Below are 27,091 nucleotides of genomic sequence, written 5' to 3'. Positions count from 1 at the left end.
TTGGGAACTACATATTTCCCTTTTCCTTCAATAATAATATTCATCTCACCACCTTTGATCTCCTCACTTTGAGCACAAACACCTGGGAACTCTCACTTCCCACTATTACCAAGGTTAACCCTTTCTTCCCTGAACCAAGTCCATCTGACCCACAAGGACTGCATTCCTTTTCAACTGAATCAAATACCTCAGACTTTTTCTGAGCTCCATTACTAGGTTCAGTACCACGTGCATCCACATCGTGGACACACTCAAACAGGACATTTGCCTCTTCCAGGCTTTCAATTCCCGTACCCGGTCCAAATTCTAAATTCCCCTGATCCTCCCAGCTACTCTCTGGGCAACTCCCTTCCGGAGTAAACTCAACCCTGCGGGCTGAAACAACCTCATCTGCCAACCCAGCAGCCTTTTTCAAGGTAAGGGCACCCTTTTCATCTAGGACTGCCCTCATTTCATTATCGGGAACACCTTTAGAATTTTCCACTTCTTCAAACATTTATGCCAAACCAGACAGATCATCCATGTCCAACTCTGGACCTTTTAACAGCTCTATCTGTTTCTCGTCTTTATTTCGTGCCTCTAGAACTTTTCTCCTCGCTAAGGGCAGGTCTACCTCCTCTCCCTTACTCTCTTTCACTTTACTACTCTCCATTTTACCACCCTCTAAACCCTCGTGGTACAGGGTTGGTAAAAACATCTCGGCCAACTTGATACTGTCCGGATTTAAACTGCTCTTGTTCTCAGCTGCCTTTCTCGACATGCTGCGAGTGATCGCGCATGCGGGATAGATCTTGGAATCTAGGGGCGGGATCTCCACCGGCTGCCTCGTCAGCTTCATTGCTGACCAAACCTTACCACCGGCTAAATCATTACCCAGAAGGACGTCCGCATCAGTTCTCGGGAATTCTGATCGCACCCCCATTTCAACTGGTCCAGAGACTAGCTCACAATTCATAATGGTCCTATGCAAGGACACCATTTCCATCCCTTTTCCTATTCCTTTCACAGCTACCATTCCCGTCTTGCGACCAAAATCTAGTACCTTACTGCTAATCAACGACAGTTCAGCGCCCGTGTCTCTCCAGATCCGCACGGGAACTGGTGAGTCTCCCTCCCTCACAGACACGATTCCGTTTGACAGACAAGTTTCAGACCCTTCTCGTACTTTGTCTACCCGGGGATCTGTTGTCGATTTACTGATTACCACGGCACATCCGATAGGGACTGCTGCTTTCCCTTTTCCTGTCTCCTTTCTCGGAGCAAAGCATCTAGATGCAATATGTCCCCCCTTTCCACAATTAAAACAGGTCAAGCCCGGAAATCTCTGGCCGTCTTGCCTTTTCCCCTCAATCTTACCACTAGCTCCCGGCGGGACCTCTGCCTCAGCCGGCGGGCTTTCTCTATCATTCCCACGGTCTTTTTGGGAACTTTTATTCGAGGAAAACTTTGTCTTGTGGGTTAGGGCATATTCATCTGCGAACCTAGCAAATTCGGAGGTGGACTTATTCGGCTTCTCATTCAAATACATCCAGATATCCTCCGAAACACCACTTTTAAATTCCTCAATCAGAATTAACTCCCTGAGATGCCAAAAATCCTCTTCCACTATTTCTGCTGTACATCAACGATCCAAGAGCACACCCTTCTCATAGGCAAACTCGGTATACGTCTGATTCCACCCTTTCTTTAAATTTCTGAACTTTTGTCTATACGCTTCAGGTACCAATTCATAAGTCCGGAGAATGGCCACTTTTACTTTTTCACAACTCTCCGCCTCTTCCTCCTCCATGGACAACACTGCATATGCCCGTTGTGCCTTCCCTTTTAACACACTTTGGAACAACGCCACCCACTGCTCTTTGGGCCACTTCTGATTCACTGCCACCTTTTCAAAATGCAAGAAATAACTATCATCATCCGTCTCCTCGAACGGAGGTACTAACCTCAACTCCCGACTAACATTAAACCGCTCCTCTCAGTCTGACCCTTGATCTCTTCGCTCTTGCCTTAACTTCTCCATCTCCAAGTCATGTTTCCTCTGTTTTTCTGCCTTCCTCTCCTTCTCGGCTCTCTCTCTCTCTCCTTTTCAGCTGCTTCCAGCTGTTTTAACTGAATTTCATGCTCCCTTTTCACCACTAACTGTTTTAGCTGGAGCGCATGCTCCCTTTTTTTGTCGGCCCTTTCTTTCTCCTTCTCAGCTGCTTCCAGTTGCTTTAACTTAATTGCATGTTCCAACCTTAATTTCTCCAACTCTAACTGAGCCATCCCACTAGCTGATATCTTTTCAGGGATATTTTCCAATACCTCAGCTGCGAACACATTCTTCTCAATATAATACTGAGTTATGGCCCTTCGCACCTCCCGCTTTTTCATTGACAACCTCACCTCTGCGAAGTTTAGTCCCTTCGCCATATTTATCAAGTCTGATTTGGTGGCCGCCTCTAGAGTCGGGTTTTCTATAAATTCATCCACGTCCATCTTTGCTGGTTTCCTGTCTGGCTACCCGCGTAACCAGATCCAAGTTTGGACTTACAAGCCCAATTCACTGGCCTCTCAATTTGGTGTCAAATCCCGAGACAAGAACCCCAATTATTATGTACCCCGTAACTGGGTCACTTATCAGCAAAGATAGAGAGGTCCGTTGAAGTTTGATGGTACTATTTTTAACAGCATTTATTGATAAAAATACACAAAAACTGATATCAATGCAAACATACAGATAATATACATCGTCAATACTAAATCTAAAAGGGCGGGTATAATAATAATCAATAAGAAATAGCTCTTTCATTGTCTAGGGGATAATGTATTGTCTGATGGAAATATAAAAGTCACTTTAGTTCATTCAAGCTGCAGCTTTTGGTTGGGGAGAGACAGATGTTTAAACTTGCCAGCTTTTCCTTTTTATGATGTCGATCCTTCGAGAGTTCCATTTTTCGTAGTCGGTCCTTTTTAGATAAGCCGTTCCGTGGACGCCCGCCAATTCCTAGGCCAAGGAAAAGGACGCACGCGAGCCCCACCGGCTGTCGCTATTAAACGTTGTCATGGGATTTCTAGCGTTTCTCCTGGTGTGTCTCAAGGGGCCATTCCCCAGACCCTCTTTTATCCTGACTCACGGGGTCTCAGATGTCACTCAGGGTGAAATGATGCCATCCCCCCCCCCCCCCCCAACCAGCCCACGTTGCCTGAGGGCTTCCACGAAGCACAGTACTCAATACACAATTCCGTCTCCAAGAGACAATGACCTGTTCCGTGGCTTTGTATCGCTGAGGGCCAGGACATTCCAAACATCTCTCTCTCATTTCCTGGGTCTCCTGACCTGAATTAGTAACGATCTTGCGATTCTCAAAAAGGAGGGGGGACACAGGCGTAACAGAGAAAACTGGACAGCCAAAGGAAATGTGTCAGGGAGACGATGTGAAAATTCCACCCAGGAGATTCTTGAGGTTAGGAATAAAGTGAGGACACTGATGCTGTGAGTAAGTGAGTAATAACTGCACCACGTACTGCCTAGTGATAGTGCCTATAGACTTGCAGAAAGCTTTTAGTAAGTGACTCATACCAAGATGATTAGCCAAATTGTAGATCACGGGTTGTGAGGCAATAGCAACAAGGATACCAAATTAGTTAAGGGGTAGAAAACAGAGCTACGGTGAAAGGTTGTTATTTGGATTGTAATGAAGTACACCGTGATAATGCCCACATGTATATCTTATTTATCTTGGAGATTGGAGAAGATGGTACATCCGCTGCGGAGTGTCTCAAAGGGCCAAATAGCCTATCTCTGCTCCTGTGTCTTATGGTACAATTTGAAATGAGTAAATTGAATGCAAAGTTTACTGTCATTCTTTGGTTTTCAGTATATTCTTGGTATTGGCATATGGGTTGGTGTTAGTTCAGTATTGTCACCTGTACAATGAAGAACTTTGTCCGTGTGCTACCCAGGCAGCGTGTTGCAAAACAGAATGCAGAATATCCTGTTGTAAAACCAAATGCAGAACAAAAAGATTTTTCTATTTGTAACATCTAGTGTCGTAACATCTATTCCTCTATCTCCAGATAACTTGGCACTAAGGCAATTCAAGATTTGAAATCACTGTCAGAAAGAGAGACTCCTAATGGAGCAGAGAAAGCTGGGGAATATTTAATATCTTTATTAACTGGTTGAAATGATCCTCAGTGAATAATATTTCATAGAAAAATCTGACAGTATGAGGAAATGATTTCAAATTTTCTTCACTTTCTATAGTACTCTGTGATCTGAAATAATAGGAATTTCAACATACTTCCATTTATAAACAGAAACCGGTGGGATATGCATATCTCCACGTCCTTCAGAAGAGGGAGCAAAGATTGTGCCTACAATGGCCATGAGACCATTCTTTGGTATTGAACTTGCCTTAATGAGTGAGAAGGTAAGATGCTGGTTCATGTCCAATAGCATTAATAATACCAGTGTAACAAAGAAAATCAAGCATAGGCTTGTCTCCAAGCTTCCTCTTATATAAGAGCCTATAAATCTTGACTGAAGCAACTGAGGTTGAAAAGGCTGATTATGTTGAAACCTATTTTGCATCACACAAGTATGCCCCTTAGCTATCGGTCAAGAACAACATTAATTTTCTCTGGAATGGAGTAAGTGGAAAGGTGCCAAATAGGTCCTTGAACTAAAAAAAAAACCCGACACCTTTCAATCATCATCTTGACAGCAGCAGCAGGACCCAGTTCTGTCACCATCCTTGGCTATGTGCGTGCTGTTTTAGCTGAAGTTATTATGTGGCAATCATAAGTGACAACCCTCTTCAAGCCTAAAGGTTTCACAATGCGTGCTGGCAAACTCAGAACTCACATGCGCAGGAAAGATAGACTCTGATGTAGAGATGGCGATGAGAAATTATTCGTAATAATGCTTAAAGAACATTGGTGGCTCGACCGAGCAACACCACGAGAAGTGACATTCTCAAATCCAGGACCCTGCAATTAGCGCTTATTGGGTGTCTGCTGAAATAATCCAAGTAACATGGCATTCCCAAGCCTCTTAAAATAAACTTAACCAGCTTAAACAGAAAGTGCCAGGAGACTGCATTACAAAGAGTGAGTTACTTGAGAAAAACACAAGGAACACTAAACGATTAATGGTTCTCATTGAACAACAATTAACCAACTGAGGTGCTCTGAGAACCTAGGAGCCCAGTGCTCTCTGGTGCCCCTCACAGGCCTGAAGAGCTCATTACAAAAGGAGTGTTGCACCATCTCTTCAGATCAGCTAATTTAGCACAGGCATCCTTACAGACACCATCATCCCAAAGTTAATAGTTTATGGGTTCAAGTGCTCCTACCTCGAGAAAAGAAAAGCCTAAGGAAGTTATTTAATTGATGACTAAAATTACCTTCTCTAAGGTATAGAAGAGATTTCAAACATGGGAGAATTTAAAACAACGCTATAAAAAAAGATATTTGTAAACCAATCTAAGAAAGAATTTATAAGAAATCCTTACCTAAAGAGTGTTTAGAATGTGAAGTTCACTATTTAAGGAGTAGGTAGGGCAAAAGGTGTAGATATAAATATGGATAAATATATTGACTGATATACTAATACACGAAGATGGGACAGATGGTGCATAGAGAGATATGGAGCAGTTTGAGAAGAATTGCAATGAAGATGACTTTTGTGAAGCCTAATCAGTTGCAGAGAACAGATGAATCTCAGGGCCTGTTATATTGCATACGCCGTAATTTTGTGTAACCTCATCAAAATTTTAAAAACCTATAGAATAGAATAGAAACAAGGGAAATTCGCCAGATGCTGGAAATTCGAGCAACACACACAAGTGCTGGAAGAACTCACAGGCCAGGCAGCGTCTATGGGAAAAAGTACAGTCAATGTTTCGGCCCGAAATTCTTTGGCACGACTGGAGATAAAGAGCTGAGGAGTAGATTTGAAAGGAGGGGGGAGCGGAGGGAGAAGCTCCAGGTGATAGGTGAAACCTGGAGGGGAGGATTGAAGTAAAGAGCTGAGGAGTAGATTTGAAAGGAGGGGGGAGCGGAGGGAGAAGCTCCAGGTGATAGGTGAAACCTGGAGGGGGGGATTGAAGTAAAGAGCTGAGGAGTAGATTTGAAAGGAGGGGGGAGCGGAGGGAGAAGTGCCAGGCGATAGGTGAAACCTGGAGGGGGGGATTGAAGTAAAGAACTGAGGAGTAGATTTGAAAGGAGGGGGGAGCGGAGGGAGAAGCTCCAGGTGATAGGTGAAACCTGGAGGGGGGGATTGAAGTAAAGAGCTGAGGAGTAGATTTGAAAGGAGGGGGGAGCGGAGGGAGAAGTGCCAGGTGAGAGGTGAAACCTGGAGGGGGGGATTGAAGTAAAGAGCTGAGGAGTAGATTTGAAAGGAGGGGGGAGCAGAGGGAGATGTGCCAGGCGATAGGTGAAACCTGGAGGGGGGGATTGAAGTAAAGAGCTGAGGAGTAGATTTGAAAGGAGGGGGGAGCGGAGGGAGAAGCTCCAGGTGATAGGTGAAACCTGGAGGGGGGGATTGAAGTAAAGAGCTGAGGAGTAGATTTGAAAGGAGGGGGGAGCGGAGGGAGAAGCTCCAGGTGATAGGTGAAACCTGGAGGGGAGGATTGAAGTAAAGAGCTGAGGAGTAGATTTGAAAGGAGGGGGGAGCGGAGGGAGAAGCTCCAGGTGATAGGTGAAACCTGGAGGAGGGGGGGATTGAAGTAAAGAGCTGAGGAGTAGATTTGAAAGGAGGGGGGAGCGGAGGGAGAAGTGCCAGGCGATAGGTGAAACCTGGAGGGGGGGATTGAAGTAAAGAGCTGAGGAGTAGATTTGAAAGGAGGGGGGAGCGGAGGGAGAAGCTCCAGGTGATAGGTGAAACCTGGAGGAGGGGGGGATTGAAGTAAAGAGCTGAGGAGTAGATTTGAAAGGAGGGGGGAGCGGAGGGAGAAGCACCAGGTGATAGGTGAAACCTGGAGGGGGGGTGATTGAATTAAAGAGCTGAGGAGTAGATTTGAAAGGAGGGGGGAGCGGAGGGAGAAGCTCCAGGCGATAGGTGAAACCTGGAGGGGGGGATTGAAGTAAAGAGCTGAGGAGTAGATTTGAAAGGAGGGGGGAGCGGAGGGAGAAGCTCCAGGTGATAGGTGAAACCTGGAGGGGGGGATTGAAGTAAAGAGCTGAGGAGTAGATTTGAAAGGTGGGGGGAGCGGAGGGAGAAGCTCCAGGTGATAGGTGAATCCTGGAGGGGGGGATTGAAGTAAAGAGCTGAGGAGTAGATTTGAAAGGTGGGGGGAGCGGAGGGAGAAGTGCCAGGTGATAGGTGAAACCTGGAGGGGGGGATTGAAGTAAAGAGCTGAGGAGTAGATTTGAAAGGAGGGGGGAGCGGAGGGAGAAGCTCCAGGTGAGAGGTGAAACCTGGAGGGGGGATTGAAGTAAAGAGCTGAGGAGTAGATTTGAAAGGAGGGGGGAGCGGAGGGAGAAGCTCCAGGTGAGAGGTGAAACCTGGAGGGGGAGATTGAAGTAAAGAGCTGAGGAGTAGATTTGAAAGGAGCGGGGAGCGGAGGGAGAAGCTCCAGGTGATAGGTGAAACCTGGAGGGGGGGATTGAAGTAAAGAGCTGAGGAGTAGATTTGAAAGGTGGGGGGAGCGGAGCGAGAAGCTCCAGGCGATAGGTGAAACCTGGAGGTGGGGGGATTGAAGTAAAGAGCTGAGGAGTAGATTTGAAAGGAGGGGGGAGCGGAGGGAGAAGCTCCAGGTGAGAGGTGAAACCTGGAGGGGGGGATTGAAGTAAAGAGCTGAGGAGTAGATTTGAAAGGAGGGGGGAGCGGAGGGAGAAGCTCCAGGTGAGAGGTGAAACCTGAAGGGGGGGATTGAAGTAAAGAGCTGAGGAGTTGATTTGAAAGGAGGGGGGAGCGGAGGGAGAAGCTCCAGGTGAGAGGTGAAACCTGGAGGGGGGGTGATTGAAGTAAAGAGCTGAGGAGTAGATTTCAAAGGAGGGGGGAGCGGAGGGAGAAGCTCCAGGTGAGAGGTGAAACCTGGAGGGGGGGATTGAAGTAAAGAGCTGAGGAGTAGATTTGAAAGGTGGGGGGAGCGGAGGGAGAAGCTCCAGGCGATAGGTGAAACCTGGAGGGGGGGATTGAAGTAAAGAGCTGAGGAGTAGATTTGAAAGGTGGGGGGAGCGGAGGGAGAAGCTCCAGGCGATAGGTGAAACCTGGAGGGGGGGGGGGGGATTGAAGTAAAGAGCTGAGGAGTAGATTTGAAAGGAGGGGGGAGCGGAGGGAGAAGCTCCAGGTGATAGGTGAAACCTGGAGGGGGGGATTGAAGTAAAGAGCTGAGGAGTAGATTTGAAAGGAGGGGGGAGCGGAGGGAGAAGCTCCAGGTGAGAGGTGAAACCTGGAGGGGGGGATTGAAGTAAAGAGCTGAGGAGTAGATTTGAAAGGAGGGGGGAGCGGAGGGAGAAGCTCCAGGTGATAGGTGAAACCTGGAGGGGGGGGGATTGAAGTAAAGAGCTGAGGAGTAGATTTGAAAGGAGGGGGGAGCGGAGGGAGAAGCTCCAGGCGATAGGTGAAACCTGGAGGGGGGGTGATTGAAGTAAAGAGCTGAGGAGTAGATTTGAAAGGGGGGGGGAGCGGAGGGAGAAGCCCCAGGTGAGAGGTGAAACCTGGAGGGGGGGATTGAAGTAAAGAGCTGAGGAGTAGATTTGAAAGGGGGGGGAGCGGAGGGAGAAGCCCCAGGTGAGAGGTGAAACCTGGAGGGGGGGATTGAAGTAAAGAGCTGAGGAGTAGATTTGAAAGGAGGGGGGAGCGGAGGGAGAAGCTCCAGGTGATAGGTGAAACCTGGAGGGGGGGATTGAAGTAAAGAGCTGAGGAGTAGATTTGAAAGGAGGGGGGAGCGGAGGGAGAAGCTCCAGGTGATAGGTGAAACCTGGAGGGGGGGGATTGAAGTAAAGAGCTGAGGAGTAGATTTGAAAGGAGGGGGGAGCGGAGGGAGAAGTGCCAGGTGATAGGTGAAACCTGGAGGGGGGGATTGAAGTAAAGAGCTGAGGAGTAGATTTGAAAGGAGGGGGGAGCGGAGGGAGAAGTGCCAGGCGATAGGTGAAACCTGGAGGGGGGGATTGAAGTAAAGAGCTGAGGAGTAGATTTGAAAGGAGGGGGGAGCGGAGGGAGAAGTTCCAGGCGATAGGTGAAACCTGGAGGGGGGGTGATTGAAGTAAAGAGCTGAGGAGTAGATTTGAAAGGTGGGGGGAGCGGAGGGAGAAGCTCCAGGCGATAGGTGAAACCTGGAGGAGGGGGGGATTGAAGTAAAGAGCTGAGGAGTAGATTTGAAAGGAGGGGGGAGCGGAGGGAGAAGCTCCAGGTGATAGGTGAATCCTGGAGGGGGGGATTGAAGTAAAGAGCTGAGGAGTAGATTTGAAAGGTGGGGGGAGCGGAGGGAGAAGTGCCAGGTGATAGGTGAAACCTGGAGGGGGGGATTGAAGTAAAGAGCTGAGGAGTAGATTTGAAAGGAGGGGGGAGCGGAGGGAGAAGCTCCAGGTGAGAGGTGAAACCTGGAGGGGGGATTGAAGTAAAGAGCTGAGGAGTAGATTTGAAAGGAGGGGGGAGCGGAGGGAGAAGCTCCAGGTGAGAGGTGAAACCTGGAGGGGGAGATTGAAGTAAAGAGCTGAGGAGTAGATTTGAAAGGAGCGGGGAGCGGAGGGAGAAGCTCCAGGTGATAGGTGAAACCTGGAGGGGGGGATTGAAGTAAAGAGCTGAGGAGTAGATTTGAAAGGTGGGGGGAGCGGAGCGAGAAGCTCCAGGCGATAGGTGAAACCTGGAGGTGGGGGGATTGAAGTAAAGAGCTGAGGAGTAGATTTGAAAGGAGGGGGGAGCGGAGGGAGAAGCTCCAGGTGAGAGGTGAAACCTGGAGGGGGGGATTGAAGTAAAGAGCTGAGGAGTAGATTTGAAAGGAGGGGGGAGCGGAGGGAGAAGCTCCAGGTGAGAGGTGAAACCTGAAGGGGGGGATTGAAGTAAAGAGCTGAGGAGTTGATTTGAAAGGAGGGGGGAGCGGAGGGAGAAGCTCCAGGTGAGAGGTGAAACCTGGAGGGGGGGTGATTGAAGTAAAGAGCTGAGGAGTAGATTTCAAAGGAGGGGGGAGCGGAGGGAGAAGCTCCAGGTGAGAGGTGAAACCTGGAGGGGGGGATTGAAGTAAAGAGCTGAGGAGTAGATTTGAAAGGTGGGGGGAGCGGAGGGAGAAGCTCCAGGCGATAGGTGAAACCTGGAGGGGGGGATTGAAGTAAAGAGCTGAGGAGTAGATTTGAAAGGTGGGGGGAGCGGAGGGAGAAGCTCCAGGCGATAGGTGAAACCTGGAGGGGGGGGGGGGATTGAAGTAAAGAGCTGAGGAGTAGATTTGAAAGGAGGGGGGAGCGGAGGGAGAAGCTCCAGGTGATAGGTGAAACCTGGAGGGGGGGATTGAAGTAAAGAGCTGAGGAGTAGATTTGAAAGGAGGGGGGAGCGGAGGGAGAAGCTCCAGGTGAGAGGTGAAACCTGGAGGGGGGGATTGAAGTAAAGAGCTGAGGAGTAGATTTGAAAGGAGGGGGGAGCGGAGGGAGAAGCTCCAGGTGATAGGTGAAACCTGGAGGGGGGGGGATTGAAGTAAAGAGCTGAGGAGTAGATTTGAAAGGAGGGGGGAGCGGAGGGAGAAGCTCCAGGCGATAGGTGAAACCTGGAGGGGGGGTGATTGAAGTAAAGAGCTGAGGAGTAGATTTGAAAGGGGGGGGGAGCGGAGGGAGAAGCCCCAGGTGAGAGGTGAAACCTGGAGGGGGGGATTGAAGTAAAGAGCTGAGGAGTAGATTTGAAAGGGGGGGGAGCGGAGGGAGAAGCCCCAGGTGAGAGGTGAAACCTGGAGGGGGGGATTGAAGTAAAGAGCTGAGGAGTAGATTTGAAAGGAGGGGGGAGCGGAGGGAGAAGCTCCAGGTGATAGGTGAAACCTGGAGGGGGGGATTGAAGTAAAGAGCTGAGGAGTAGATTTGAAAGGAGGGGGGAGCGGAGGGAGAAGCTCCAGGTGATAGGTGAAACCTGGAGGGGGGGGATTGAAGTAAAGAGCTGAGGAGTAGATTTGAAAGGAGGGGGGAGCGGAGGGAGAAGTGCCAGGTGATAGGTGAAACCTGGAGGGGGGGATTGAAGTAAAGAGCTGAGGAGTAGATTTGAAAGGAGGGGGGAGCGGAGGGAGAAGTGCCAGGCGATAGGTGAAACCTGGAGGGGGGGATTGAAGTAAAGAGCTGAGGAGTAGATTTGAAAGGAGGGGGGAGCGGAGGGAGAAGTGCCAGGCGATAGGTGAAACCTGGAGGGGGGGTGATTGAAGTAAAGAGCTGAGGAGTAGATTTGAAAGGTGGGGGGAGCGGAGGGAGAAGCTCCAGGCGATAGGTGAAACCTGGAGGAGGGGGGGATTGAAGTAAAGAGCTGAGGAGTAGATTTGAAAGGAGGGGGGAGCGGAGGGAGAAGCTCCAGGCGATAGGTGAAACCTGGAGGGCGGGATTGAAGTAAAGAGCTGAGGAGTAGATTTGAAAGGAGGGGGGAGCGGAGGGAGAAGCTCCAGGCGATAGGTGAAACCTGGAGGAGGGGATTGAAGTAAAGAGCTGAGGAGTAGATTTGAAAGGAGGGGGGAGCGGAGGGAGAAGCTCCAGGTGATAGGTGAAACCTGGAGGGGGGGATTGAAGTAAAGAGCTGAGGAGTAGATTTGAAAGGAGGGGGGAGCGGAGGGAGAAGCTCCAGGTGATAGGTGAAACCTGGAGGGGGGGATTGAAGTAAAGAGCTGAGGAGTAGATTTGAAAGGAGGGGGGAGCGGAGGGAGAAGTGCCAGGTGATAGGTGAAACCTGGAGGGGGGGATTGAAGTAAAGAGCTGAGGAGTAGATTTGAAAGGAGGGGGGAACGGAGGGAGAAGTGCCAGGCGATAGGTGAAACCTGGAGGGGGGGATTGAAGTAAAGAGCTGAGGAGTAGATTTGAAAGGAGGGGGGAGCGGAGGGAGAAGTGCCAGGCGATAGGTGAAACCTGGAGGGGGGGTGATTGAAGTAAAGAGCTGAGGAGTAGATTTGAAAGGTGGGGGGAGCGGAGGGAGAAGCTCCAGGCGATAGGTGAAACCTGGAGGAGGGGGGGATTGAAGTAAAGAGCTGAGGAGTAGATTTGAAAGGAGGGGGGAGCGGAGGGAGAAGCTCCAGGCGATAGGTGAAACCTGGAGGGGGGGATTGAAGTAAAGAGCTGAGGAGTAGATTTGAAAGGAGGGGGGAGCGGAGGGAGAAGCTCCAGGCGATAGGTGAAACCTGGAGGAGGGGATTGAAGTAAAGAGCTGAGGAGTAGATTTGAAAGGAGGGGGGAGCGGAGGGAGAAGTGCCAGGCAATAGGTGAAACCTGAGGGGGAGGGTTGAAGTAAAGAGCTGGGAAGTTGATTGGTGAAAGAGAGAAAGGCTATGGGAGAAAGAAAAAGGGGGGCAGAGCACAAGAGTGAGATGATGGGCGGGCAGGTTGATAACATGAGAGAGGAACAAGGAGATGGGAAATGGTGCAAGGGGGTGGGGGGAGGCATTACTGGAAGTTTTAGAAATTGATGTTCATGCCATCAGGTTGGAGGCTACCCAAAAGGAATATAATGTGTTCTTCCTCCAACTTAAGTGTGGCCATATCCCGACAGTGGAGGAGACCATGGATGGACATAGCAGAATGGGAATGGGAAATGGAACTTTAATAAAAGAATAAAACTTTATGTCAGTTGCTGAAGACAACAAGAATGGGTGCTACTCCAGTCTGTGCAAAACAGATACTTGAATGCATGCAGTACGGCTTAATTTTAAAAATTCCCATATTTACATGCAACAAGTAACTTTGATAGTCCCTAACGCTAAAAGGACAATGGTAAGATGGGTTGTAGCAGTATTCAGCTGCATAACAGCCCTGGGGAATAAACTGTTTTTCAGCTGTACTCTCTTGGGCTGTTTTTGCTACCAGATGGCAGGAGATTGAACAGACGGTGTCCAGGATGGGATGGGCTTTTAAAAATGTTACGAACACGCTGTAGGCATCGAGTTGTAGACTGCCTCCAGGTCAGGTAGTTGAGTCCCAGTGATGTGCTGAGCCATTCTAATCACCCATTGGAGTGCTTTGTGATCTCCATCTTGCTGCAGCTAGAGTACCACACTGATATTCCATATGTCAGTATGCACATCAGTAAAAGTTGGCAGCAATTTTTGAGGCAGATATCGGATATAAGGTCACCTTGCAAGCTGTTGATCTCTAGAAAACCTGGTCTGCCTGGCCTTTCCTAATGGTTGGGCTCTCCCTTCCTTGGTTAATGAAGTTTATTGATGTGCTGTTGCAGGGTAATCCTATGGAGGGCAACAATGTTACAGGTGCTCTGTGTATCACAAATCCTTGGCCTGGCATGGCCAGAACAATCTATGGAGATCACCAGAGATTCATGAGTGCATATTTCAATGAATATCCAGGTAGGAATAATGTTTTCAGAGAAAACTATTTATTCACATTTCTATCAACAGATAACAGGCAATCAAAGAAATTCATCTTTGATCAGTTGCTCTAAACGTGTGGTGTGGTACTGGCTGTATTTATCACCGCGCATTTCTGTTTCATGAAATAAATGTGCAAAGCTGGGTAAAATTAGGAGATGATACCCTAGAAATTCTTCTGTGTCAGTGGTCAAAGATTAATTTCTTCCTCAACCCCCCCCCCCCCCATCTGTTAGTTATTAAGGTAGCTGACTGGCACCAGTGAGGATGCAGACCGTGATCAGGGATTAAACTCCGTTACATGGAGTGAATAGAAAAATGCTTTAAGACAGATGAGGGTAAGGTGTGGATACGGTTTCCACTGGAGGGTGTATCGTTAACTACTGTAAGATAGCTGCACAAGTCAGATGGAGGATGAGACCTCTGTTACAGATTACAAGGAAAATATTAAATAGATATTTTAGTTTAATGTGGTCAAATGCTTCAACCTACTTAACAGAAAAGCAATCAGCCAAAAATTGGCACTGGCCTAGTATTAGGGCAGATGATCAAAGGCTTAGTCAAAAATGCTGTTCAGGGAATAATGTGAAAGAGGAGAGACAGAAACATGGAGAAGTTCAGAAAATATATTCCTGAGCTTAGGGCTTTAAGAATTGAAATGTAGTCATCTAAACAGGACTGAATGACTTTGACAATGTGCAGGTTTGAGTTTTGGAGGTGTAGGGTGCTTTGAGCATTCTGGGATATGAAGGGGTTACAAAGAGAGTGAGTAGCAAGGTCATGTAGATTATCATATAACTAAAAATACCAGGATTTGAGATTGAAAAACCAGGAGAGAGGATAATTAAAGCTACCCTTATAATGGTGCCAGGATTGCCTCTGTTATCAACTATAATTCTCATCATAATGATCTGAAGGATTCATGTGTCAGCAAGAATGCAGGGATTAGTTGGCAGGGATTCTAAATAAGCACAAGGTCAAATGATTAATGTGATCTTTTTTCAAATATGTAAGATATACAGTACAAGCCAAACCAATATGTCACCTGGAACTCGTGAATATTATTAAACACAACTTTAAATTGATAAATATATGAACCTGCTGCTGCCTTCATAGTTTTGACTTTCTCATTGTTACTAGCCATTTACTCTGAGGTGCCCACATAGAGTTGTAGAACACTACAGCACACAAACAGGCTCTTTGGCCCATCTAATCTGTGCCATATTATTATTCTGCCTAGTTCCATCGACCCGTACCCGGTCCAGAGCCGTCCATACCCTTCCCATCCACGTAGTTATCCAAACTTCTCCTATATGTTGCAATCAAACCCACATCCACCACTTCCACTGGCAGCTCGTTCCAACCTCTCACCACTGGCTGAGTGAAGAAGTTCCTTCTCATGTTCTCCTTAAACATTTCACCTTTCATGCTCAACCCATGACCTCAAGCTGGAGTCTTACCCAAGGTCAGTGGAAAAATGCCTATTTACATTTACATTTATGCTATCTATTCCCCTCAAATATCCCCTCATCATCCTACAGTCCAGGGAATAAAGTCCTAACCTATTCAAACTTTTCCTATAACACAGGTCCTCAAGTCCTGGTAATATCCTTCTAGCATTTCTCTGCACTGCTTTAATCTTAATGATCTATTTCCTATAGCTAAGTGACCAGAACCACACACAATACTCCAAATTAGCCCTAATCAACTCCTTATACTTAAGCTTAACATCCCAATTTCTGTACTCAAATACTTTGATTTATGAAGGCCAATGTGTTGAAAGCTCTCTTTTTGATCCTATCAAGGAAGTATGAATCAGTCTTTCTGGATCCCTCTGTTCTATTGCACTCCTCAGTGCCCTACTCTTCACTGTGTAAGTCCTACCCTGGTTTGTCCTTCCAAAGTGCAACATACAATATGGCATTAAAAATGAATAAGACACTTAAAATTCTAGTATATCAATGAAGACAGTTAAATCATTGTTTTTAATTATTTCATTTACTTAATTAAATCAATTAAAAATGTAACATGCCAGTAACATACCAATTTCCCTCTGAGGCATTCCACTCTACTCAAAGCCCTCCACTTTACTCGCTGCGAAACTTTGTGCAGTACTGCACTAGCTCAGCTGATGCAATAAACCTTGTAATAAAATTATATTGCTTTTAAATATCAGCTGACTCTGCTATTATATTCATGTAACAACCATTGCAATGAATTGTGTATCATGTTACTATCTTACACAACAGAAACTTGCATTTATATTGCACTATAATAAATGAAATGTCTGTTATTAATATTCTGGTAATAGGAGAACTGAAGAAATTATGGGAGAATATTCAGTGTCCATTTAATCTTCATGACTTTTAATCTCCACCATCAGATTTCTGAACAGTTTATGAAACCCATGAACACTATTTCATTTTCCCTTTTCTTGGCATTATTTATTTATTTTTGTAATTTATGTTAAGTTTTTTGGGTGACAGGGTGGAGATACATCTCTACCAAAGGAGCTATAAGGTGCTCCTTCCCTTCGCTGGCCTGCAGGTTACCCTTGGGCAAGGTGTAACACCTGCCTAGCCCTTGATCAAGGTCACATGTAGCCACAGGAGCAGGAGCTGGATGGTTGTACTGTATAAGTAGCTGGTGCATATCATAAGTCCTGATTAGGTGGCCACTGATGCCAGGCAGACAATCTCTGAAGAGTATTGGTAATGGCTGGGGTCACCCGTCTTGTAAAGACACTGCCCAGATGAAGGCAATGACAAACCACTTCTGTAGAAAAATTTGCCAAGAACAATCATGGTCATAGACCACGATTGCCCACGTCATATGACACGGTTTATAATATTGATGATGAGATTATACATTGATCCATAGTGTCCCCCTGGCCAGCTGGTAGTGTAGTGGCATCTGCACTGGACTTCGAGGCGAGTGGTCCCAGGTTCGAATCCAGCTGGCTCCTTTCACACTTTGCATCCGTGCTGGGTTGAGCGTTGAGCTAACAACTCAGCCTTGTAAAATAGAGGCAAAGCTACTAAAGAAATGGCAGAAAGGGAAAACAGCTACGTAGTGTCCCTATATTGTATCAGAGTCTTATAGTCTTTCCCATCCCTACTAACCCACACATTCCAGAAAGACATTTAGTTCTGAGCTAAATAGTGTTGAGTCTTCCCAGCTCTGCAGTGAATACTGTGCATGTCTGGGGAAGCACACGCGGGGAATTTAGTTGTACTTACAGTGCCCATTCCTTTTCAGGCTATTACTTCACTGGTGATGGTGCATACAGGTCAGAGGAAGGCTATTACCAAATTACTGGCCGGATGGATGATGTTATCAACATCAGTGGACATAGACTGGGCACAGCTGAAATAGAGAATGCTCTGGTAGGGATACTGCCTGAACAAATAAAGTTGCATAGATATAACAAAAACTATCTTATAACGTCATTCTGAGTTCTTTTCTGATCCTTCAAGCAAGGGAGACACTGTACTTGTATTAAAGGTACTTTTCTAAAGTTACAAAGTTATATAGTAAAAGCGACAAAGTAATATTTATCCACACCGCACAATATAGGGTGCCACAGCAGTGTAGTGGCTAGCGCAACCTGTTACAGTTCAGGTGTCGGAGTTCGGAATTCAGTTCCAGAGTCCTCTGTAAGAAAATTTGTACGTTCTTCCTGTGTGCATGTGGGTATCTTCTGGGTGCTCCGGTTTCCTCTCACAGTACAAAGACATATCGGTTAGTAGGTTAATTGGTCACTGTAAATTGTCCTGTGATTTGGCTAGGTGTTAAACAGCTGGGTTGCTGGGCAGTGTGGCTCATTGGGCTGAAATGAATAAGTAAACAAATAGTAAACAATATTCTGCCAGAAGAAAGCACAGGGTGGGTCGGTCTCTCTCTCTCTCTCTCCCTCTCTCTCTCTCTTTCTCTCTCTCTCTCTCTCTCTCTCTCTCTCTCTCTCTCTCTCTCTCTCTCTCTCTCTCTCTCTCTCTCTCTCCCTCTCCCTCTCCCTCTCTCTCCCTCTCTCCCTCTCCCTCTCCCCCTCTCTCCCCCCCGTCTACATCTCTAGCTCCTAGCACTATTCACAACCCAAGCTAAGAGAAGATTTCCCACTTGCATGAAGAGATTGCCCCTTTTTATTCATTTGTATCTCTTGTGACCTTCAGCCTAGACCCACATAACCTTAGAAATAGAAGCAGCAGGTGCATATGGAGGAAAACATTCTTCACTGGTATCTCATCTTAACGAAGTGCACTGAAAATAGAGACCAGCCATTGGTCAGTAAGGGGGAAAACAGGCCATTATGACATTCAAAGCTGACGCCATTTTGTGTTATACATTTTAGTATGTATCAAGGAGGAATCAGATTTAACTCTTTCTTTACAACAGAACTGAAGGCAACATTACAACATGACATGAAAGTCCAGAAATTAGACCTCATCATTCTCTGATGTAGTAATTAGCTTTAATACAAAATCAGTAGTTACACAAAGATATCACCAACTTGGGATATCCGCACTTCAAGAAATCACAATCATGGTTCTCTCCCATTCAGAATGTGATTTTTGTATCTACATACATTACTTGTTGTGCTTGAGGCATGCTGACTATTGGGAAGAGGGTCAATTCAGTGAATTGTAAATCCATGGCAAGCACACTTGGTGAGATGGAAATAAAGGCAAAATGGAAGTGGGCAGAGAGGGTGGAATTGGTAGGGGGCAAGGGCAGAAAATGGCACTCAGGTCTTCTCAAAGAGGCTGTCTAGACGATGGGCATCAGATCATAGCATCTTGCACTGAAACACTGGGCTCTGAGTCAGTGCTGTCTGGGAGGAAGGTTAGTAAATTAAAATGTGTGAGAATTAATGCTTATAAAAATGCCCTATCTATGACCCATTAATGTATTTGTATTTCTTGACTTACGGCATGGCCTGCTCCTTACTTTATATAATTAAGGTCATATCTCATTATCGTTTGATCCAAGTTCTGATAGAAAAGAAGCAATGAACGCAGATGTGTGAATGACAACGGGGAAATGACACTTGCATAAAAGTGAATCATTCCTGTTACTGCTCTGTCCAATTTCTCAATGGGCAAGGCCTCAACAGGAAATGGGTGCAAAAGTTTACAAAATTATTTTTGTGTGACTTACACACAAAATACAGATCCAAGTGGAAGCAATTACTAAGGTAGAATATATTCTGTGCTTGGAAATATATGGCAAGTAATGGCCTTCACCGATTTGAACCAAAGCCTTAACTTTTCAACATACATATGAATGACTTAGAGAAAGGAGAAGAGAGTTGTATCATGATGTTTTGAGCAGTGAACACTAGATCCCCCAGAATGAAGCTGGTATTGTTACCTATGGAATGAATGTTTACACTGAATAGTAAGGTGATAAGGTGCTACTCTAATTGATACAATACCCTCTGTTTAAATGGTGTTTAGGATGAACATCCTCAAGTGCCAGAGACTGCGGTAATCGGCTTTCCTCATGAAATAAAAGGGGAAGGTAGGTGAGAGAAATGGTAATCACATTTACTTTCTAAACCTACAAATATTGTTCAATTCAAGTGCTGCTGGCTTTTTGTAATTTTAAAAAAGGTATAATCTGTAATGATTTTAAGGTTGTTCATTACAATATGAATTTCTTCAGTACACGCTGATCTTTATGCCCATCTACACTAATCACATTTGTCCACATTAGATCAGTATCCTATTCAAGCACCTGCCTCTTAAACAAAGAGATTGTATCTGATTCCACCATCTCCTGTGGCAGCATATTCCAGCTATCATCCACCCTCTATGTCAAGAAACTTTCTCCTCAGATCCATTTTAAAATTAATTCCAGTCTCCTTAAACCTATCCCCTCTTGTTTCTGACACTCCCACCATGTGAATACGATTCTGATTATCTATTCCTCTTAAAATCTTACTTATCTCTATCCGATCAGCTGTCACCCTCCTTTGTTCTGGGTGACAGACATGAACAATCCACTCTCTCTACATAACTAAAATCCTGCCATCTACTCAACTTCCTGGTGAAGCTTCTCTGCATTCTCTATAGCAGAATCACATCTTTCCTCGTGCAGTGACTAAATCAGTGCAAAATAGTCCAAGTGTAAGGTAACCATTCACCATTTTGCAAGAGGGTTAAAAAGGCTGCAAGGTTAATTTAAAAAAATTATTAACTATACCTTTCCTCTCACATGACCTGACCTGGAGAACCTTGATAAAGTTGGTGTGTCCTTATTGAAATTCTACTCCAGGATAAAAAAGATATAACCACAAACCATCATCATGGATTTTGCCATCACCTGAGATGACCAAACATTACATATCACCACTTCCCCGTGACAGGAGTTGACAGGGGGCATGTGTGGAGCACCATATACTGTCATAAACTGGCCTGTTGTATCTGACCAAGCTGATACTTCATTTGTGTTTATAAAAGGCAATATTTCATATTTAGCATCAATGCCCCTTTCTGTAACATAAATAATATAGATACTATTGACATGCAAACTGTTTCCAGTGGATTAAGGTGCAACTTGCATTGCAATCGTCAGCATGGGTACTTTGGGAAGAGTAACCACATGTGCAAGCCATTTTCTTGATCTGGAGCAGAGCACTTGGCTTCCCTTGTTCTTTTCTGTAGCTGCAGCAACTGTAAGTATCTAATCAATATTCTCAAATATAAGTCAATGGTAGCCAGATGATACTGTTTACTGTGGACTATATTCACATTGAAACACTATTTATCCTAACATATAATTACACAGAGACGAGAGCCCTGAAGGAGGCCGTTAGACTCATCAAATCTATGCCAGTTCTATGTAAGACCAGTCCAGCTAATCTCACTCACCTATCGTCTTCCTGTAGTCCTGAAACTTCCTTCTATTCAAGTACCTCATCATCTTTCTTTCAAATGTCACGATTGAATCTATGCCCACTGTATCCACTGACATTATATTACAAACTCTAACTGCTTGCTGTATAAAATACTTCTCATTTTTATTTTATACAGTCTCTCCTGATTCTTGATCCTTTCCTCCAAAGGAAACAGTTCAAATACCTTACTAGATCCCTTCTCAGCCAGTGAAAAACTCCAACTTCTCTTGTCTATTTCAAATAACTAAGGTTGCTGGAATTATTAGATATCTCCCGTACTCTCTCATCTATTCTGAATAGTGCCACCTCCATTTGTGGCCAAACCAACATATTTCTGGTTATTGGGTCTATTTTCTACTTATGTTGCCTCAAATAACATTAGGATTGATGATTTTTGTAATAAATTAAATTGTTTTTCACATACACTCCGTGGGCATTTATTTAGATGCCTCCTGTACCTAAGAAAGTAGCCACTGAATGTATGTGGTCTTCTGCTGCTGTAACCCATCCACTTCCAGGTTCAATGTGTTGTGTGTTCAGAGATGGTCTTCTATGCACTGCTGTTGTAATGTGTGATTAATGTCCCTTTCCTGTCAGCTTGAACCAGTCTGGCCATTCTCCCCTGACCTCTCTCATTAACAAGGCATTTTTGCCGACAGGACTACTGCTCATTGGATACTTTTTGTTATTCGCACCACTATCTGTAAACTCTAGAGACTGTTGTGTGTGAAAATCCCAGGAGTCCACAATTTCTTAGATACTCAGATCACCCTGTCTGGCACCAATACTCATTCCATGGTCAAAGTCACTTAGATCACATCTCTTTTCCATTCTGATGTTTGGTCTGAACAACAACTGAATCTCTTGATTATGTCTGCATGCTATTATGCATTATGCATTGAATTGCTGCCACATGATTGATTCGATATTTGCATTAACAAGCAGATGTACAGGTGTACCTAATAAAGTGGCCACTGAGTGCAGATATTCTTGATTCTTCCTAAACTTAAAGCCTGGTTTAAGTAGGCACTATTTGAAATTAGTTAATTGATGGACCCAAGATCCCTTATTCCTGCATCCCCATCTTTCCCAAATATCTCTATTTGCTGCTGCCATCAAGAAGAAGGTACAGGACCCTTGGGATTCACACCACCAGGTTCAGGGACAGTTATTACTGCTCAACCATCAGGCTCTGAACCAGAGGGGATAACTTCACTCAGCTTTGCTTGACCCATCACTGAACTGTTCCCACAACCTTTGGACTCTTCATCTCATGTTCTCGATATTTATTGCTTATTTTTCTCCTTTATTTTTGTATTTGCACAGTTTGTTGCTTTTTACACACTGGTTGTCCGCCTTGTTGGTGCAGCCTTTCATTGGTTCTATTATGGTTATTGGAATTACTGGGTATCCCTGTCAGAAGATGAATCTCAGAGTTGTACATGGTGACATACAGTACTTTTGTTAGAGAAATTAATTTGTTAAGAAAATTCAATTAAAGATGATCGCATGTAAATTAGTCACTGAATTTGAAGTAAAGAGAGCATTATTTATGATATTGCAGTGAGTGGAACCACTAACAGTGGCTTTCAAACTCCAAATAATACAGAGAGCACAGCTCCTTTTATATAAGTACAAATCAACTGCAAGAGCAAAGGCTGTTTGATTAACCTTGTGAGTTACAAAAGATAAGCTAGGTTCACTTGTGATAAGCTACACCCATAGTAACAGGCAAAAATTAAAAATTTAGTCCTGTGTACAACTTTGTATGTACAGACAGTTTGTCTCATGTCTTTGATGTTAATTTTTACAAGATAAGCAACTGCAAGTATTTATTCTAAGAACTGTCTGCTAAAAACCAAGGCCATATCTATAATGAATTAAGCTGCAAACTAGTTTCTATACTCAAAAAGCCAATATTAACCCTTAGTCTATCAAAATCTTTAACTCACAATATTTTCCTCCACAGCTTTAATAATAAATTTACTTGGTTCTTCAAAACTTTTCATCCTACATGATCTGGTCTGTTTCTGACTAGTCCTGTACCACTTTGGTTCACCCTTAAGTGCCCTTTGAAGTACACTGGTACATCTGTATCACATCCAGGACAAAACTCAAAACTCTACAGTTCAAGAAGAAGACTCGTTACCACTTTGGCACTGGCATTCAGGAAGGGACAATAAACATGCAGGTCTTAATGATGACTCAAGCATCCCAAGAAAGTTATGTTAAAGCACAGCAGCATTCCCCCCCCCCCCCCCGCCATTAAGTCATACTATACATGATTGCTGAGGCAATGTGATTAGAAATATTAATGATTTCTTCAGTGATTCAAGGAAAATGAGTTCTGGGTTGTTGATGTTAGTTAACTGTTGTTATTGAACACATTTCTATGTCAGAATGCACACGTGTGTACTAAAGAATTTTTCTTGTGCTTCATTTCAGCTGCATTTGCCTTTATTGTTTTGAAAGATTCTGAGAACATTTCTGAATCAGCCATCATTAAGGATCTCAAATCAATGGTGGCATCTAGGATAGCCAAATACGCTGTTCCTGACCATATTATGGTGAGTGACTATCCTCTCCCCACAGACTCTGGCTCAGTGAGTAGATTTCAGAGATCGCACTCGATTTAAGCATTGATAGAATGCTATATTTGTCATTGTTATTTTGCACTGCTCCTTTGTAAAATATTGATGTGAAGTCATGGAAATATTTTCAGCCTCACATCTAGAATGGTGAGGTAGACTCTGTGATTCCCTTGTCCATTCATCCCTCCCCATTAATCACCCTCCCAACACTTACCTCTGCAAGCATCTAAGTGCCACACCTGCCCACTTCTGTTCAGGGCCCCAAACAGTCCTTACAGGTGAGGCAACAGGTCACCTGTGAATCTATTGTGTCTGATGCGGCCTCCTCTACATTGGTGAGACCTACTGTATATTGGGGGACTGTTTCGTTGAGCACGTCCACTCCATCCATCAAAAACAGAACTGCCTGCTGGCCAAACATTTTAATTCTGATTCCCATTCCCGTTCTGACATGTTGCCTCCTCTTGTGCCAACACTTTATATTCCATCTGGGTAGCCTCCAACCTGATATTGATTTCTCCTTCCAGTAAAAAAATCCCCCCCCCCACCTTCTTTTCTATTTCTCAATCTGACCTTTTACCTCTTCTCACCTGCTTATCACCTCTACCTGGTAACCCTCCTTCTCTTTCTACCATGGTCCACTCTCCTGTCTTTTCAGACTCCTTTCTCTCCAGCCCTTTACCTTTCCTACTCACCTGGTTTCACCTATCACCTTCCAGCTTTCCTCCTTCTCCCCCCCCCCACCTTTTCATTCTGGCATCTCCCCTCCTTGCTTTCCAGTCCTGAAGAAGGGTCTCAGCCCAAAACATTGGCCACTTACTCACTTTCATAGATACTGCCTGACCTGCTGAGATCGTCCAGCATTTTGTGTGTGTTGCTCAAGATGGCAATAGTGTTTATTTATTTATGTAACAGACCCTTCCAGCCCACACTGCACAATTGCACCCATGTGACCAATTAACCTACTAACCCATGTGTCTTTGGAGTGTGAGAGGAAACCACTGTGGTCTCAGAGAGAATATACAAAGTCCTTGCATACAGCAGCAGGAATTGAAAATGGGCCATTGGCGCTGTAGTAGTATTACGTTAACTGCGACGGTACCATGCCACCCAATCATGTTCTTCCTCCTTTAGAGAGAATGGTGTGAAGTACTTATGAGGCTAAATAAAGTTATGACAGATTGCAATGAGTGTAAACATTTTATTTCTTAAATTGTATGGTTGGTGGTTAGTTGTCTGTGGTATTCAGGTTTTAGGGTCTCCAATAACCCACCTGTTGAAGGGAGAGGACCAGCCTCCAGAAATTATTATCATTCTGAATGTCTGCCCTGAGCCTGGGATTAGATTAACAGCCCCTATCTTCTAGGACTGTCTGAAGCAAGTTTCAAACCTTGCATTTTCAGACTCAGCTGATACAAGAATAGGCTCACTGATCCAAATGTTATTTTCTCCACTAGTGCATCATGAGAGATGGAAAGGTTGGCAGATTTGGAGAAGGCTAGTAGGAAACCATGTCTGCTGCTGCAACAGCGATGTTCAGAACAGATTAAGTCAAAATACTTCTGTATGCTGGAAATCTAAAATAAAAACTGAAAAATCAGGAAATAGTGTCTGCAGAGAGAGAGAGAGAGAGAAATGTGAGGAAATTAACCATACATCAGAAGTGGGAAAAGTTAGAAATAAGTAAGTTTAAGAGGTCATGATAAAAGGGAAATGAGAACAAGTTTAGGACTCTATGGTAGCAGAATGCAGAAGAGATTAAATGATAGAAGTATTAAAATGCATGGCAAAAAGAGGATGGAAATAGGAAATGTAAAGAGTTCATTCTAGGGGAGACATGGGTGGAAGAAACAGAAACATGATCTGAAATGACAAAATACCATGATACTAGAAATTGGAAATAAAGTCCGCTGAAGATGATAACCATCTGAAATTGTTGAATTTAGGGTTGAGCCTGGACTATGAGAAGATGAGGTATTTTTCCTTGAGCTTAGGGTAATTGTTGCATGAAAGATCCTAGAAGGATGAGGACAGTGATGCAAATGTGAGGGTGTCATGGAGGAGGAAAGAGATGGGTAAATGTGGTTATTGTTATACTCATTTAGGAGAGTATTCCATCATGTCTCTGATTGTGTTTTTCTAAATGGTGGAAAGGCTTTGGAATGATAGGAGTTCTGCACTGCAGGACACTAAACCTCTAGTCTGCTTCTTTAGCTACAGTTATTTCATTGATTCAGTTAGGTTTCTGCTCAACCCACAGAATGGTGATACTATTAAATAATGAAGATAGATGGTTTGTCGATAGTCATTGCTTATCACTTCAGAAGCATGATTATTATTTTCCATTTGTCAGCCTGTGGCTGAGTGTTAGCTCAATCTTCCTGCATGAAGGCACGGACTATTTCATATGCTGAGGAGTTGTGAATGAGGTTAAATATTGTGCAACCATCAACAAGCGGCCCTATTTCTGACCCTATGACGGAGGCTCAATGATATAAGGTTAGCTTCATTTGTCACATATTCATCAAAACATTGAAATATGTGTCCTTTGTGTCAATGACGAACAACATAGTCAGAGGATGAGATGGGTAACTGTAACCCATATGCCTTTGGAATGTGGGAAGAAATCGGAACACCCAGACGAAACTGACACAGTCATGGAGAGAATATACAAGCTCTTTACTGATGCAAGGGAATTAAACCCCAATCACTGGCATTATAAAGCGTTGCACTGACCATTATGTTAGCATGCCACCCTCATGCTGCCAAGGAACGTAACTGAATGAAGTAACGGAAAATTGTTAAGCCTTGGACAATGTCCCCAAAGGAACTCCTCCAGAGATGTTCCAGAGCTTGGAAGATTTCCTTCTAGAAGTATAACTGTCTTCCTCTGTGCAATGTGCAACTTCAAGCATCAAAACATTTTCCCTTTCATGCCCATTGACTTCAATTTTACCTGGGTTCCAGGATGCTACACTCAATTAAACACTACCTTGTTATCAATGATCCTCAGATCATCTCTGAAACTCCATTTCCCGTTCCACGTTTGGAGCAAGGCTGTGACAAGGCTTGAGAGGCTTGTGACACCCAAACAGGGATTTGGTCAGTTGTTTATTCGAGACCTAATGCTGCTTGATAGCATTGTTTACAACACCTTCCATCACTTTACTGATGATCAAGAGTAGACTGATTGAATATTAATCAGCTGGATCAGATCTATTCGTTTAGAGAACAGGATATACTGTCTCAAAAGCCTCTGGGGGTGTTGTTGACTGTGAGGAGGATGGTCTTAGGCTGCAGGGTGGCATTGGTCAGTTGGTAAGATAGGCAGAGAAATGGCAGTTGGAATTTAGTCCTGATAAGTGCGAGCTGATACACTTTTCAAGAATGAATAAAGGATGAAAATACACAGTGAAGGGCAGATTGCCATACTGAGGAACAGCGGGATCTTGTACAATTTCATAGATCCTAAAAGATGGTAGCATAGGTACAGTAGGAAAGCTGGTGAGGAAGGCATATTGAATACTTGGTTTTACTGGTCACGCCACAGAATGAGAGAGCAGTGAGGTTATGGTACAACTTTATAATCATTATTTAAGCCACAGCTGAAGAGCTTTTCCTGCAGGGGTCTTTCAGTTATGTGTAGGGAAGGGATAGGTTGGGTTTGTTTCCCTTGGAGCCGAGAAGGCCAGCAGGAGACATGATAGAGGTATGCAAAATCGTGAGACATTTTTCCACAATGCATAGGTGTTCTGAACTAGGGGGCATAGGTTTAGAGATTTAGCAGGGACCTGAAGAAGCACGTCTCTAAGGTGAACTGTCTCTGGTATGTTAGAACGGTGCAGGTAAGGGAAGCCAGGTCTGTTGCTTTGAGGTGAGGATCAGCTCTAAAGTCTGGGATGGGCATGAGCCACAGCTGGATGAGGATCCAGTTCACCTCCCTTTGGTGATTCTGGACACTCACCAGGCCTTTCCTGTGGGTCACCCCAGCTCTGGTACGTGTCAGCCTCCGCATGGGTGGGTGGCTTCGGTCAATGTTTAGCAGCTGACTTAGAACTGGTGCGGACCCTGGAATCCCACTGTTCAACTAAATCATTATTTTCACTCTGAGGTTGGTTGGA

The 27,091-nt window shown here is 44.8% G+C and overlaps 1 protein-coding gene across 1 annotated transcript in view; it reads left to right on the top strand.

Moving 5' to 3' along the window:
- The window catches only part of LOC132403098 (acetyl-coenzyme A synthetase 2-like, mitochondrial), a 78,359-nt gene that overhangs the window by 47,319 nt on the left and 3,949 nt on the right, over window positions 1-27,091 (top strand). The window contains exons 9-13 of the mRNA XM_059986380.1: window positions 4,303-4,415; window positions 13,337-13,463; window positions 16,743-16,870; window positions 18,938-19,001; window positions 22,825-22,946. Coding sequence (XP_059842363.1) covers window positions 4,303-4,415; window positions 13,337-13,463; window positions 16,743-16,870; window positions 18,938-19,001; window positions 22,825-22,946 — 554 coding nt within the window. The remainder of the gene's footprint in view (window positions 1-4,302; window positions 4,416-13,336; window positions 13,464-16,742; window positions 16,871-18,937; window positions 19,002-22,824; window positions 22,947-27,091) is intronic.

The sequence above is a fragment of the Hypanus sabinus genome, chromosome 12 (assembly GCF_030144855.1).
Source record: "Hypanus sabinus isolate sHypSab1 chromosome 12, sHypSab1.hap1, whole genome shotgun sequence".
Lineage (NCBI taxonomy): Eukaryota > Metazoa > Chordata > Chondrichthyes > Myliobatiformes > Dasyatidae > Hypanus > Hypanus sabinus.
The sequence above is the reverse complement of the archived record's forward strand: the minus strand, read 5'-3'. Positions and strand labels throughout refer to the sequence as shown.